The 16,126-nt window shown below is 35.2% G+C and overlaps 1 protein-coding gene across 1 annotated transcript in view; it reads left to right on the top strand.

Annotated features, from left to right (window-relative positions):
• FMN2 (formin 2) overlaps window positions 1-16,126 on the top strand; it is a 160,227-nt gene that overhangs the window by 103,006 nt on the left and 41,095 nt on the right. The window contains exon 14 of the mRNA XM_035900268.1: window positions 9,149-9,241. Coding sequence (XP_035756161.1) covers window positions 9,149-9,241 — 93 coding nt within the window. The remainder of the gene's footprint in view (window positions 1-9,148; window positions 9,242-16,126) is intronic.

Raw genomic sequence — 16,126 nt, 5'->3', positions numbered from 1 at the left:
ATTCCCTTTGGTACAAACTTTTGGGGGGATGGCCTTGTCCCCCTTCTGCATCTTCTCCTGCATATGAAGCGACAATTTCAATACCAGCATTTGATCTCATTCATGACTTCTTATCACACTGAGTGAAGCAAAATGCTTTGTGTTGGCTCTCTTTTCCAAAGAAATGTGTCACCCTAAATTAAAAACAATTTGTGTTAAAAAAATTTTATGACTGCAAGATTATTCACTAAAAATTCTGGGTATTGCAATAGTTTAATTGTTGTAATGTTTTCAGTGAGACAGAATAGTCAAGCTTAATGACAGTGGTTTTTTTAAGTAGAGTACAGGTTTTAGCTGAATGGATAAAATGACTTCAAAGTGCTTTTCCTCTGCATTTACTTTAAGTAGACTACCAGATTTGCTAATGTGCATCTGGAACCTTATGAGTTACTAGGGCTAAGCAAGTGCTTCATTAAATGATTGAGCAGGAAGAAGGCTGCAAGATGCTGAGCAAATTCTGACAAAATCCTAAATATGATCCTCTCCTTTTGAAGTCAGGGAGAGTAAATGAGCATTGAGTATTCCTGGGAAACACAGACTTTAAAACCATAGAAATAGATGCCCATGAATGCATTCCAGTTTTCTACTGAGATGCAGACTATAACCTTGGACCTATTTTCATCAGTAATTAGATGGAAGATTTCATGAGAGAATTTCACCATTTGGGGGATGGGGATGTGTTTGCTTTGTTCTTTATCACTGAAAAACGCACATAACATTGATGCAGGCAGTATCACCAGTTTAAGGGTATTCCGTCCGTGTTAGTTTCAAATACCCTGGAAACCATGCACAGTGAGACCACACTTAGTACAACGGTGGAAGGGGGTATTGGTTCACCCAGGAACAAAAGCTTCTGAAGATGTTTTCTGACTGTCTTAAAAAACTTTTAATGATCCTTATTCAAAGATGGACTTCATCCCAGAAGGATCCTTCCATAAAATTATGGGGCCACTCAAAAAACAACAAAAAAACCCCATAAAATAGAGGAAGGTTGTTATTAAAAAAAAAAAAATTATTTGTAACCATAAAAATAGCAGTTCATTCTAGCAGTGATGTATTTTTCCATCTGAATATGTCAGTAGCATACACAGAGATGTGCATAAATAATCTTTATGATTCTGTAAATTAATTTTGTTGTCATACTCTTTCACAGTTACGAGCTTGGGCTTATGTTTGTATCAAAGGAGTTGTTATGCTGATTGCTTAAAAAGAAAAAGCACTCATGTTGTTCAAACTTGTATGCTTTCTTCCCATTTGATTGTGAAGACTTTTGTCCGTTTTTAAGTTTTTATGAACTGTATGCCTTGTAGCTTGTAAATATCTGAAGAGAAAGTCTCTTCTAAGATTTCAGATTAAAAGTGCGAGTCCAAAAGACTTTCAGAAACCATGCTGTGTGTCTGCTCCAAGATTAATAAGAGAGAAAATTAGTTTTTTTTTTTTAAATTTAAAAAAAAAAAATCTCCCCTAAGATTATAGTGGAAGCTACTCTAACCATATAATATTGAACTTGCAAATTGTTCAGTTTTGGTTTTGTTTTTTAAAATAATATAGGTCCCAGGGATGAAGTTCATATACTAGATTATTTTTTTTTAAGATGGAAGACCAAAGTAGAGGTAGATCCTTTTACTAACAAACCAAGTGAGTTTGGCTCCATCTGTTGCTCCCAGATTTCACAGCTCTCCAGGATTCTCGCTTTAGCCTTTTTGACTTCGGTGACACATAGTTTGTTAAGCAACTTGATCTGCTTTTGATCTCTCCTGGCTGTCAGCAACATCCCTTGATGCAGTCATGCCAAGCAATGACTTCTGTTCCTATGTCATTCCACAAAAGAAACTTTAGCACTTGCCACATGACTTAAATCAACTCACCATGTAAAGAAAATTGGGCATCCAGGGTCACAAGAGCAGTGCATGACTCTCACTGATTAGGACCTGTGTTGTGTATCAGTATGTTTTTCTAGACACCTCAGAATGCTTAGGTGGGGCAGAAGATGTGAAAAATGTGTACTGAATCAATATTTTAATCCTCTCTGCTCTGACACTTTCTGGAGGTAAAATTGTGGTTTAGGAAAATATTGAATTTGTGGCCCATGAAAACTTCAAGACATGTATTTGGTTTAGGAAAGAACTAGTACACTAGAATGGCAGTGAGAGTTACAGTATTTATGAAGCATTTATGGCAAGTTAAAACTGTTTAGAAGCTTTTCTTTGGCTACACATTAACATTTTAGCTTTACAATAAGTTTATTCTTGCAAATCAAAAACTAATTCATCAGTTGTCACTTATTGCAAAACTTTTAGCGAAGCTCAGCTAAAAGGGAATTAGAAACTATATCAGGCAGGAAATAAATCTGACTACTAGAATTTTGAAGAGATGACTAATACTGTATAATGCGGACTGCTATAAAATTGAGTTGAAGTCAGCATTTGTTTATATGTCATAATGTTTCATATTTAATATTTTTGATTGAAAACTGATTACAAGTAATAATTCTGATAATTAAATATTATTTTTGTAGTTATGCTTTCTTTTCTTCCTGTGAGTGATTATGACTCATTGAAAAGTCTCCATCAACAAGAAGCTAGGCTGTGTGGCCCAGTACATCTCTCTGATTTGGAATAAATGTGACTGAGAATGTTTATAAAGTGTTAAGCATTTGCAGAACGTTTTGTATTTTAAAAAACATTTTCCAAGAAAAGCCTCACAGTAAGTTGGGAAAATACATGTTCCCTATTTTTCTGTGCTTCTTACAGTTACCTGAAATTATCTATTCAACTTGGATCTGCTAGTTGTAGAGCTGGTATGCGCTCTCAGGTTTAATACCTGCTGTGTAAATCAGAGCATTGGAAGTACCATATTGTGCAATAGAAAGACTTTTATTTGTATTTGGGGTAGTCTCAATGTGGGACAGAGAGAGATGGGATAGTTGTAGGCATGTTATGCTTTGACCCTTTATATTTATTTCTCACATCGTTATCTCATAACTATTTAGCTTTTGACAAATCGTTCCTCTTGCCTCAGTAATGGTTACCCCTAAAACCTAGAAAGAGGCCCCAACCCAAAAACTGCAGTTGAGCTGTAGTTTGAGGTGGAATTTTCCTCTTCGTGGCCAACTCTGTGTCTGGGGTGCATGGATTACTTTGCAAAATTAGATTGCATCCACTGTTAGTTCTTTCATAGTTAATAGTAATGTTTGTAGGCCAAAATAAAAAAAAAAAGCACTATTCTGTTTACACGTCGTCCCCTCTCTCTCTCATACATATTCTTATATCGTTTCATACTCACAAGATGTTCTGTTTCCATCACAGTTCTGATCATGGGGCTAACACTTTGGCAACATTTCAATTCCACTTCTTGATCAGGAGCAGAATCAGTATTAATTTCACCTTCAATTAACAAAGTTAAGCAGCCTAAGCCATTTAAGGCCCCACTGCAGATGACAGAAAAGGAAGGGATAGCTCTCCTAAGATTGATTTTCCTTTCCTAAAATTGAGTGCTAAGGAAAGATCTTGAGTCTACTCTGGTGATCTATCTTTTAAATAGCTAACGTTTGATGAAGTGAAGTCCATCTTAAGAGGTTCCCATAAACTTTTTTTTTTTTTTTTAATGTGCTTCTACACTGGTATTCCAAGTTGTTTCTAGAGAAGGCAGCAGGGAGCTGGAGGAGAGATAACTGAGAGAGAGAAAAAATTGTATTCTTGGAGAGTTTGAATTCATTGTCTCATCAAAAACTTTCTGGTTTAAGATATTTTGAAGTGCCTGTGTTTCTGTTATTCTCTGTCAATGGCTTTGATATAAATGGGAATGAAGATTTTTCACAATTAAGACATAGATCTTTTATTTTTCTTATACTATCCAAAGTTCCCTATGATAAAAGATGCATTCAGTCTTTCATAGTAGAATGCCAAATCTCTCAAGGTAATTATTAACAAAATAATATAGCAACATTAGCAGCTTTGGTCAATCCTACAGTTATCTCTGCAGTCTACCTTTAGAGAAACAGCTATTGTTTTAACCGAATAAAATCTTTACTTTTGCCTATTCATTAACAGCTGTGCATCCACAAATTCTAGCTGTTTGTTCAGCTATCACTGAAAGGGTTAATTGCTGCAGCTATGCAGCATGCAGACGCCTAAACCTAAACCAGATGTAAACTAAAGCCAGACTTTCAGTCAATCTGTGAGTCATATTTTACTGTCCTTAAAACTCCAAACAAGGAGCTGTCTATGGAAGCCCTTGAAGACTCAGCAGTTCTTAGTCTAAATCTTTACAATTCCAAAAAAAACAAATAAAAGAAAATTAAGAGCACTTTCTGTACTTGTGGCTGAGTTCATCAGAGTTGGTCTTTTGATGAGGCTAGTATTGTTTCCTTTAGGTAAAATCTAAGCTTTCTTTTAAAGTCACAGGTTGCAGTTGTAAGGAATCCAGAAAGCGCTGAGGAAGTTATGAATAACTGGTTATGCTGTTACGTACTTTTCAGGCAAGTAGGACACAGGGACATCTACTGTGAGAGTCTGAGTACTCAGAACCTCTGAAAACGAAGGACATAATTTCAAAACTTCCTTAAAGACTTAAAAACAAATAGTCTATCAAATCTCAGTGCAACTTGTGCTCTCAAGTACCTTGAACAGTCTTGAAAATCCACCTTCATTCTATAGGACTTCTGTGGATAAGTATGTGGTTTCAGAAGTGGTTAACCAGAACAGCCTAATGGACCTGTTAATTACTCATCCAAGATAAATCACAGTTGTGCTTGCTTTCTTATTGTTTTTTTTGGTGGGTTGGTTTTAGTTGTTGTTTTGGGGTGGATTTTTTGGGGGGTTTGGGTTTGGTTTTTTTATGTTTTGAGGGTGTTGAAAGAAAAATCATGCTGCCCATTATCATCCTGACCAAAGACAATACAGTAAGCCCGAGGAGCAGCTGATCATCTGCTCACATATTTTGTTCAAAAAGACATATTTTAGGAATAGAAGAGGTTTGTGTTTCCAAGGGCTAAAATTTAGTATCCGACGGAACTAGATGGAAAACATGCATTAAAAAGATATTCTGAATTTTGAAAACATTTTTTTTCCTTCTTTTTAAAAAAGTAAAGAAACTATTTTTGATAATGAGACTGGGTGCATTTTAGCTCACTTACCAGAATCACGTAGTGTATGTGTTAGTACAATGCACAAAATATTTTCCTGTCCTTTTCTGTATAGATGTCTCTTAATCAATATTGGCTGCTGTGAAACTTTATATAAATTTAGTATATTGATCTAAAAAAAAAAAATAAAAATAGGATGAGCAAGCTAATGCAATAGCTTGAAAAATGGCAATTAATTGTACTTTAACATAGAAATAGAGAATGATATGAGATTCTTGATATACTGGCTACAGCTGGAATTGAATTTTTTTTTTTAGGGAGGAGAGGAAATGGACTATTGGTCTTCTCCATTGTTGATCTATTGCTTATATGTTAAAATTGTTTTAGTGGATTGGAGAAGAGGTGTCTCTGCCCATGCCAACTTCTGCTTAGGATTTGAGAACTTTGGACATAAAAGATCGGTGCATGAGGACTGGGTATTTGGGACTACAGGGGACTGAAACCTTCACCTTGCTGCAAAGCAATACAAACACGTTTTTATCTTTCTTTATTCCTCATTGGGCAATTCCATGCTGAGAGTTGATCTACCTTATGCTTGGCTTTTGTGACTGCCTACCTGACTCTCATTTGTGGTACCTTGAATATTTTTCACCTCTTTATAAGAAAAAAATTAAATCTGCTTAAAGTAAACTGAGCTTAGGAAGACACTAGCTTTGTCTAAGTTTTTCAGTTTTATCATCTCCGAAGATGAGAGAGTAACTGAAACTGTGAGAATTGGGATGATAGCAGAACAAGTTTTGAGTGTGTTATCAAAAAGAGACAAGCTTTTGTTTTAGACAAAACTTTTACAAACTCATCACAGCAGATCCCCTTTGCCAGCCTATTCCTTTGATATCTGGGATGTTTAGTTGGGCTGTTTCATGGAGAGAAATGTGTTTGAATATGAAGCTGAGGAAAAAAAACCCTAAATATAGAAGACTGTTGGTATTGTTACATACTTTTTTTTTTTTTTTTTGCATGTTTCACCTCCACATTGCTTAGAAGGTATTAAATACTCTTCTGACACAAACATTTATCCAGTACCTTATTCCTTCACTTGGGCAGAAATACCAGTAACTGTCTAGTGTGTTGTGTTCCTTTCATATGATCAGCACTTTAATTTCTTACGTTATAGCGAAGAATAACAGTATCTCATCCAAATAGTGGGGTTTTATACTCTGGTGACAAATTACACAACATGATGAATGAGTGCTATATCCAACAGGTTGTGCAGGGAGACCACGATTCCAGTCTTAGTGCTCTGGAAAACTGGGAAACTTAGGAAGGCTTTGCAGGCCTATTAATTCTTAATGAAGAAAGCATCCAATGAACTAGTTTGTTTTAAGCATCATAATACTGATATTACTATGGTAATAATGACGGAATTTGTCCTATTTTTAAAGTTTGGATGCTACACATATCTTATTTTCTATAAAGCAAGAAAAGGGGATCTTTTCCTGTTTTCTTTTGGGTTTTAAATGACTTTGGAATTCAGGAATAGGGTCAAAAATGGACCTGAACTGTTATTCTTCTGAACATCACTGATTTTAGTCTTTTAACAGGAGGAGGAGGGGTGGAGAATGAACAAAAAGCCTCCACCAAAAACTTGGAGAAACAAAGTTGTCATTAACTGCACTCCCTTTCCCCCACTCCCCTTACACACACAAACAAATCAGCCATGGAAGAGCTTCCAATGTCTGAATGGTTAAAGAACAGACATTTCATTCTGACAATATTACATGTTTTTCTTTTCCATAGCAAGTTGAATATAAAGGATAGGTATATCCCTGTATTTCCTTATAGACTTTGGAAAGGGACTGCTTCAGGCTATTGGCACAGGTATAGGCTAAGATTTTGGGGGGTATATATCTTCATAAGATCTATACTTCTCTCAAATCAGCTCAAAGATCAGGAGTTTATCGTAAGCTGCAGACATTAATTCAAGAGAATATAATGTTGTACTCCTGTGGAGAATATGTAATCCATGTTCTGGAAAAAGGTATGGAATTTTGGTGATATTAAATGTTATGGTAGGTCCCATGGCATCTTTCAGTTCTGCCACTTATTTCTGAATAGGAGAAAAGAATAACAGAAATTCTGTATGTCACCATCAGAATGTCTTCCATTGCAGAACAGTAGATAGCTTCTCTAATTTTTTGTCTATTGTACACTTTAAGAAAATTGATGATTGTTTGGAGCCCCTCTCCTATTTCAGATATGTTGACTAACATTTTTTTTTAAAATTACAGGCTTGTCCATGGTCTATGTTTGTGGGGGGAGGTGTTTTGGTTTGGTTTTTTTCATATTGCTTCATAAGCAGGGTTACCTGTTTAATTAAATATATTTATGTCAATTTTTTCCCTAAAAATCTGCTGGCATTTATTTCTAAGCTTAAAAAAAAATAAAAATAATTTTAAAAATTGTTATTGTCACCCAGCTTAACTCCACTTGTGTGGAGTTACCTGAGATCTAAAGCTGCATTCTCTAAAGATTTGCCCCAGATATAGCAGACCAGATGAGTAGTGCAGTAAAGGTGAATCAATTTATACAGCTAATAGAATACAAAGAGTGATGTGACTACTACCACATATATTTACCTTCTTGGTGCTCTAGCTTGAATGGCTAGGTACAGATCTATACTGGGTTGGCTGACCAGCATTTGCCAAAATTATTGAAACTTTGGATCTTTAATTATGTTACCTTTAACTGCTCTACCATGCTCTTTTGAATATGTCATTAGTTCCTTGCTGTAAACTAGAGACTGGTGTTATTTACCAGATTATAAATTCATGCTTACTGAAGTAAGAACTAGATGACAACTGATTCCTCTCCCCCCCACACCAGACCTTTTCAAATATTAACGAACCACAGTTTTAGAGCATATAACGGTGGTACATGTAAGGCTACTACCTGTTGTTTCTAGTCTTCAAAAGCAGATACAATTCCCATCTGTAGATATTTGGATTGATGCAATTCTAGGTATCATTTATATTTAAAGGAGATAATTATGATAGTACATTCTGCTGCTTCAAAATATTTTTTTTTTTAAATGTATTTAAAGACATAGTAATGATCCTGTTTTGATGAAACAAACCCTGGAGAATGAAGAAGGAAAATGAATTTTTTTTAAATACGTGCACTTTTACTAGAAATTTTGAGGCAGAATCAAGCAGGATTCATTTCTCTTGAATGATGGGAATTTATCACAGCCTAAAGAGATTTCGAAATAGAAATCGGAGCTTAACATTCTCCTGAAGCAATAGTGTCAAGTCCTCTGTTGCCCCAAACTACATTAGCTTGGATAGTTGGTGGAAGCACAATGGTACCACCTTACCAATGAATAGTCTGTGTCAGGGTGCTTCAGGCTCCAGCTTCTCTGTCCTGGTCTCTAGTGCAATAAGAACCAAGCTGTCCTTCTCCAAGGTCTCTTGTAGAGTTAAAGCCATGATAACTATACTCTTATAATCTTTCACTTTAATAATTTTGCACTATTACTTTTGAACAATGCAAGGCACTTCACTATATCTGTGATTTTATCAGGTATCAAGCCCTCATCTAGCTTTGTTTGCTAAATTAGGGTCCTTCCTAGTATTTGGTGCAGGTTTTACATCTGAACTTTGTGTTGCTTCACACACTGTCACCTGGGGCCAGCTATATCAGCACAGCCTGGGATCCGAATTTGCAATTTTGTTCCCATACAATTCACCCCCTTAAATTTGTCTGTCTTCTTCAAAACAATTGAATACTTCTGTTAATTTTTGCTACCGCTCATTTAAACTAACACACTGGCCACAATTTATCTGTCTATTTATATAAATATAACTGTTCCTGAATATTATCATAGTGTTCATATTTGAAGTAATGTGTTTGAGGGACATATTCAAGCAGTTTTACCGGCTATGCATTAATTTAAGTGTTTTATTACAGTATGCAGATCCATATTATGAAATATCATTCTAAAATAATCTGTTACTTCAATTTCAGTGTGTGAGACAGAAGCAGCAAAAGTTTATCAGCTATCACTAGAAGAGCACCTCCAGCCTTTCAAAGACAGCATGGAGCAATTCATTAGTCAAGGTAAATAATGAAACATCAGTTAACCTTTTCATGACATTTCAAAGGAAAGTTATGTTTATACATTGTGGGAAAGGAACTGTTTATTTTGGCATCATAGAGAGATGTGGATTAGGTTAATCAGATGCCACACAGTTCTAAAACATTTGCAAAATGATTCTGTTGTACTGTAGGTGACTCATTCTCTTTTGCATGACAGCAAAGACAAATGCTATTGGCTTGAGTGTGTGATCTTCTGATAAGTTCAACATTCCAGTAGAAAACAATTTTACAACCTTCGTTCCTTGAAAAATTATTGAAGCTGGATCTGTTTCATTAGCTTCTTTCCAAAGAGATAATTCTTTTGTATGCGCCAAAAACAAGGAGTAAGCACAGCAAAAGTAGTTAAAAGTTTTCCAGATATTAGGCAAATCCATATGAAATACTTGGATGTGATTAGTGGAAAACACTGCAAGAGAAAATATATTAGAAAGATTCATGATGAACTGGCATCCTGAGTGCTAGAAAGAAAACACTTTAAAAATGAATAGAATATGCTTTCAATGCTTTACTAGACCCTTATTTTGCAAGACTACAAGAGGTATGGATAACTTCAGTTTTTGACTAGCAGTGTATCAGAGCATGTCTTGAAATACTGCTCTGAAAGACTATACTCTGTATTAGACCAGTTCACTTTTTGATACAAATTAGAATTCAATGCATAAGGGTGACAGTGGACTGATGAGTACACCAGTGTAATTTAAACTTTCTTGACTACATTGCTGCTCCTTCTGCTTTGATATTATATTTTATAATAGAAGACAGACTTGTTATCTCTTGAACAGGTAAGTTATGTGAAAAGTCACTTTCTAGCACTGATTCAATGGAGCTTCAGTAATTTGTTAGTTTAGAGCTGTGTTAATGAGCTATTACATATAGAAATCATTATTAACTGAATGTGCATTATGTTAGAGAGGTCAGTCAGATATACATTTATGTCGTCTTGGTGAGAATATCCAAGATGGCCATATATCTAAACATTGTAAGTGGAGTACATATGTTGAAGTATATACTGATCCATGCTATAGGCTCTTATTTACAGTTGAGCAAAGTCACCATTTTGAACCATCAAATGTGAACTGATGTTTTCGAAGACAGATGTCTATAAGCCAACCTTGGCAAACAGGATGTTTTCTCCAGCAATAGCAGGCATGAACTGCTTTAAAACTAGATTGTGATTATGTACATGGCATACAAATGTTACATTAGCAGCATGATTAAACATGTAGCAAGTGTTTTACATTAGGTTTATATTATTATTTATAGAGAGAGATAGGGGACAATCAACTCACAAGTTGGTCTGAAAAAGATTGCTAATGGTATACTGTAAACCATGCCACACATTTCCATATTAACCTTAATAATAGAGTAGGAAATAAAACATGAGGATTATATTTCATCAGATGTATATCTGTTAAATTTCTTTCACTTCTTCTAGAAACTATACTTTTAGAAGTATCTGGCTCTAGCTTTCTTTATGATTTCTGACTATGACTTCCAGAGGATAATTATATATAAGTTATATAGTAATCTGTTCTGGTTTTGTAAGGATATGCAATTCCCTTTCTTGATTATGTGTCAGTATTTTAGAAAAGTGAGGAAAAATAGGGGAAAAAAAAAAAAGAAAAAGAAATGCATCTCATCCATTAAGAACTTTGCTGTGTTCCCATGTTAACAGTGGATATTGCGAGGTGGTTGACAAAAGGAGAAACCCATAATGTCAGTAAAAATATCATTGTTGCATTTTAATGAAAATAATTGGAAATATGTATTTTGAACACAGTGGACTGTGACTAAACAGTTTCTATATTTATTTAAAACTATAAGGCACATTTTGCAGAGTTCTGTCCCAATGTAAAAAAGACAAAGGTTAACATACAGGAAAAAGAATCCCTGGGTAAGTTCCAAAAATAAAGTAATTTTAAATACCTTTCATTATGAAATCCTTTGTTTTTACTTCATGGGATTGAATTCAGACTTGAAAGAGGCCATGTTTAAAGCAGGATTTCTCTTTCCTGTTCAGTGTTTGACAGGCTTTTGATCTAGATATTTTTTCTAAGGGCTTTTGTTGTTTATGTAGACATAATCGATGAGTCTTTTCAGCTAGACTGCACACATGATCATTTAGAAAAACAGAGGGACAATTCTTGGCACCTTTTGGGGATTTGTGTTTATATAACATATGCTCTGGGCAAAGAAAAATCAAGCTTTAAGTTTTTATCTTTTCAAGTTCCAGTTTCTCTAAAGTCAGAAAAAGTTTTAACTTATAATTCAGATGAAAAGCATTTTTCATAGGGTTGAATAATTTGGCATGTTTATGTGATGCCTTTTCAGAGTAGATAACTTGTGTGCATAATGGGACACAAAAGTTCAAAGTAGCTAGTTATTTACAGCATATTCACTTGTTGCTAGCAGCTAAAATGGAAAATGGTTTTGCCATAGGCAAGAAAACTTGGACATCAGATTAAATATCCTTGGCAAGGGGTTAGAAAGGCACTGCTTTATAAGAATAGTTACTGTCTGGCACAGTTATATGACTTTGAATTAAGTTACTGTAACTAGTCTAGGTGATTGTTACTATTGATGTATTAATAAAAAGTCTTTTTTTAATGTTAATGCTTTTATTAGATTCGTGAGAGACAAAAAAAAAGGTTGTGTATTACTAGCTTACTTGTAAAGATTATTTCATTTGAAAGATAAAGGAAGAGGCAAGAATGTGGTCATAGTCTTAACGTTTTGGATGAAAATGCTAGTGGTATATATGATTGAAGCTGTTCAGTGTTTGCCTTGCCAGACTAGTCAGTAGGCTAAATGATCAGCACATTCATTAAAATATGCAAATTAGTGAAACAATGACAGTCCTTTTTCTGATGGACGTCAGGGTCATTTTTAAAATGATCACTCTACTTAACAGGAGACCAAACTACCTGTCTTACCCTCTCCACACTGGCTTAGTGGATGTTTACAAGCATGCCTTATCCTGTACATTTGATTTCTGAGGTTCTGTGTGCCTCAAAACCTCCACGGCAATCCTCTCTGCTCTCCCATGTTTTCTGTCCTTTGTTTGGGGGTCCACATACTGCAAATCATCAGTCGCAAAGTGTATGACATGATTCTTCTGTTTCCACAAACATTTATTTTTTTTTTCCTGAAATTTTCCATAACCACAGGGTTTAGAAAAGGAAAAGGACAAAAAAAAAAAGGCGCACTACTTCAAAAAAGGAGATTGGAGAAAAGTTGTCAGAAAATACAAGTCATAGTGTTTTGTTTGTTACATGTTTCTAGCCATTTCTTTAAGGGTTTCCAATATTCAAGTAATACAAAATATGTGTGAAATTTAGTAGAACAGAAGTCCTTTTCCAATGAAAAGTTATTCAGACCAAACCATAGGAATTTAAAAAGTATTATTTGCATCTCCCCTATTTGAATATACAGTATGTATACACTGAAATTTTCTGTCCTTGAGTTACTCCCCACTAGTTATCATGATTTGAATAAGAGAGGTTGCAAAGGAAAACACTATTTGGGAACCTTGCCTCCTTTGTTCTGTATGTAGTTGTGGACAGACAGGGACACAAAAACGTCAGAGGTCACATCCACCAATTTAGAAAGCTTCAGAAATCGCTTCTTTTCCTGGGGAAATGTTTCTGACATGCAGGACAGTGGGGAAATAGTGAGGATGCTAATCATCATGCAATTTGCAGAGGAATTTCATTAGCAGTTAGTAATATCTCACCCTTGTTCCCACTTGATAGGATAGCCAGCTTATGTTGAAAGAATTGTGTGTGCATGAACCACAAATGAGTCTCAGTCCCCAGGTTTTAACTGTGGTTAACTTTGCAGTGAAAAGCAGTCTTTGGACGTTGGCACAGCCTAGCTGAAGTCCCAACAGCACTCTTGTCAGCCTGATAAGGCAGGAAACTTATGATAGGAGGCAGCAACCATCACTCCCTTGGAAAAGTAAGTGGTTTGGGAAATGGGAAGAGGCAATATGTTGGAATCACAACTTTTTCACTGAGACTCTATAAATTCTGCAAACATTGAAGACTTCAAATCTGAGCAGGTCATCTGATATCACATTCAGAAGCCAAACCAGTATAATTAGTTTTAGACTTTAGAAAAAACAATATGGTGTAGGAAATTTAGCTCTAGAATGCATTGTTTGTAGAAGAAGTAAAAAAAATAATTTTCTGATGTTTAGCTAGTTCATCTAAAAACACTGGGAGTAATTCCAGTATGATTGCAGGCTTGGGAGTACAAGGTAACCATTCAGCCTTTGGTTCCTTCTAGTCTTATTTTTAAAAATTCTGCAGTTCTGCTCTTGTTAGTGAATGCCAGCCCCAGGTTTCATTCTGCTGGGCCCAAGAATACAGACTCTTCTCCAGTCCCTAATTCTAGCCACATACTTAAGATCTTGCAGATCACCAGGAAGAACATTCAGGAATCCAGTTTCCAAAACATTAGTAAATGAATTTATAAACCATAAAGTGTGTTGTATTTATCGCTGTAGCTTCAACCAGATAGTTGGCTGTGACTTGTTCTTTTAGGTCAAGCAGCAGAAGGCTGTGTGTCATCAAATGATGGATTGTGAATGAGACTAAAGCATCAGACTGAATCTTGGATCACTGGGTTCAGTTCCTGGCTCCAGAAGTACTGTAGATGATTGCGAAATTAATGCTGCTAGGGTAATCTTAATTCTGGCATCTTCTAACCCAGAATGATTGATTTTGCAGATTCCATTTTCTTTAAGTGTTGCTTTTATAATTTGAATAATATAAGGCTTCATTTTTTTTCTAAAAATAATTTAAAAAAATATTATTAAAGCACCATTAGGAATATATACAAATAAATGTTTTTCTTTTTAAAAACAATGCACAGAACATTAAGGAGTTGGATATTGGTAGCTTTATGTGGAGACATTATTATTATTATTATCATTATTATTATCATCATCATCAAAATATACTCATTACTAAGATTTAATTTTACTTTTTTTTCATTTTGGAAGAAAATGTTGGAGGGATATGAAGATAAAGTCACTAGAACAAAAGATGCAGGAATTCACACTTAAACAATTTAATTCCATGATTGTTTACATTTTTATGTTAGTATTCTTTTTGTTGTATTATTGAAAGAGCTTTTAAAACTTGTTCTTTGAGTGCAGAAAGTCTTTTTTTAATCTCACACTGACATCTTAATGCTAATAAATAGTTTAACGTCAGTATTGTATAAACTTGTCCCTACTTCAGATGTTAGCACCTCCATTGGTGTGCATTATTACATAATATGCTAATTCAGATTGTGTTGTATTTGCAGCACTAAACAGGCTTCGCTGAATTAGAATCACCTTTCCTCAAAGTCCATGAAAGGACAAACCTTTAGGCTGGGGCTGGCAGCTGCCTATACCTTTGGCACAGGACCTCATCTAAACACAGGTGTGGCAGAGTAAAAAAAGCTATTTCAGCATCACTTGGAAACAGATGAATATATGACTGTCACAATAGCATGATACAAGTCATCCACCCCAAAATATTCTGAATCAATGCAGCAGATTGCTGAAATGACCAAAACCCTTGTGGATAGTTGGGGGAAACCCACCTTTTTAAATCTCTTCTCCAGTAAAATCCAAAATGTGTTCAAATAACATTGATTTTGCCACATAGTTCTTGGGATGGAGAAGGAAAAAAAAGAGGAAGACATTAAAGCTTAAGTATGAGTACTTAACTTCTTCATTTGCTCTAATCACTATGGCATGACATATTCTTCAGCACTGCAGAGTCCAGGCTTACAGCTGAACAGCCTTCCTTTTAAATCAGTCTTGAAATCTCTTTCAGTGTCTTTACTGTACATAATAATATATATTTAGCTCTCAGTATGCTAGCTAACTGCATGTCTGTTTAGTGCCTAGTCCTGACCTGACTGAGACCTATGAGCAGCTTAGGGTTTTAGAATCAGTAGCAAGGAACATGGGGGTAAAGAGCTCAAAGCTGCACATGAAATACAATGTATTTTACTTCTGTGAATGTGCCATATGACAACTTTATAGTGAGTAGTCCCTGAGTGCATGTATCTAAGTATGATAGCGTGATTTATTTATTTTTTTTTTAAGGTTTTAGATCTTGGTCTCACTTCTCCGTCTATTCAGCTGACAGCAGATGTCAGCTTTCAAATGGTGGCAAATAACCCATCTTCTTACCAGACTGCTGCCTGAGGTTGATTAAAAGAGGACACGAATAGCAAAATGTGGCGAGTTCACATCTTGAAACACAGCATATATGAGGGGTAGATAGGACTTGTGCTGAGGGTTTTTTTTGTTATTATTAATTAATATAGTTATTAAGTTGAAAAGTCAGTCTCCTTTCGTAGTCTGCTGTTAAGTTTAAATTTTATAACTTTCAACAAAGACTAACTTTCAGTGCTCACATATTTACTGAGAGTTTAAGTTGTGGTTCCACAGATCCTGGTCATAATCCATGGACCTACCACATAATTTGAATTGTTCCTGTTGCATGAGAACGTAAAGTCATTATGAAGTGCAATTGGTTGGAATAAATATAAATGTTTATTTGTTTAGCTTATCATTATGTGTAGAAAAAAAATGGAACAACATAATTAGGAAAATGTCCAGTATATTAGATGCTCTATCCTCAGTTATCTTCAGGAGACTATGGTCTGAATGAAGTATTTAAATGTTCTTTTTCATGTGTATATGAAAATCTTAGAAAATGGGGGAAAGGGAGTGAGTATTATTCATGCTCACAACCTTCTCTGAATTTGTCATAGGAAATACAGAAGGATATAAGACTCTTGCTAGGATTCCCAGAAGAAATCCTGCTCTTTTCTCTTGCA

Source organism: Egretta garzetta, unplaced genomic scaffold, assembly GCF_000687185.1.
Source record: "Egretta garzetta isolate BGI_Z169 unplaced genomic scaffold, ASM68718v1 scaffold248, whole genome shotgun sequence".
In the NCBI taxonomy this organism is placed as follows: domain Eukaryota; kingdom Metazoa; phylum Chordata; class Aves; order Pelecaniformes; family Ardeidae; genus Egretta; species Egretta garzetta.
Note: the sequence above shows the minus strand (reverse complement) of the source record. Positions and strands in the feature narration are given on the sequence as shown.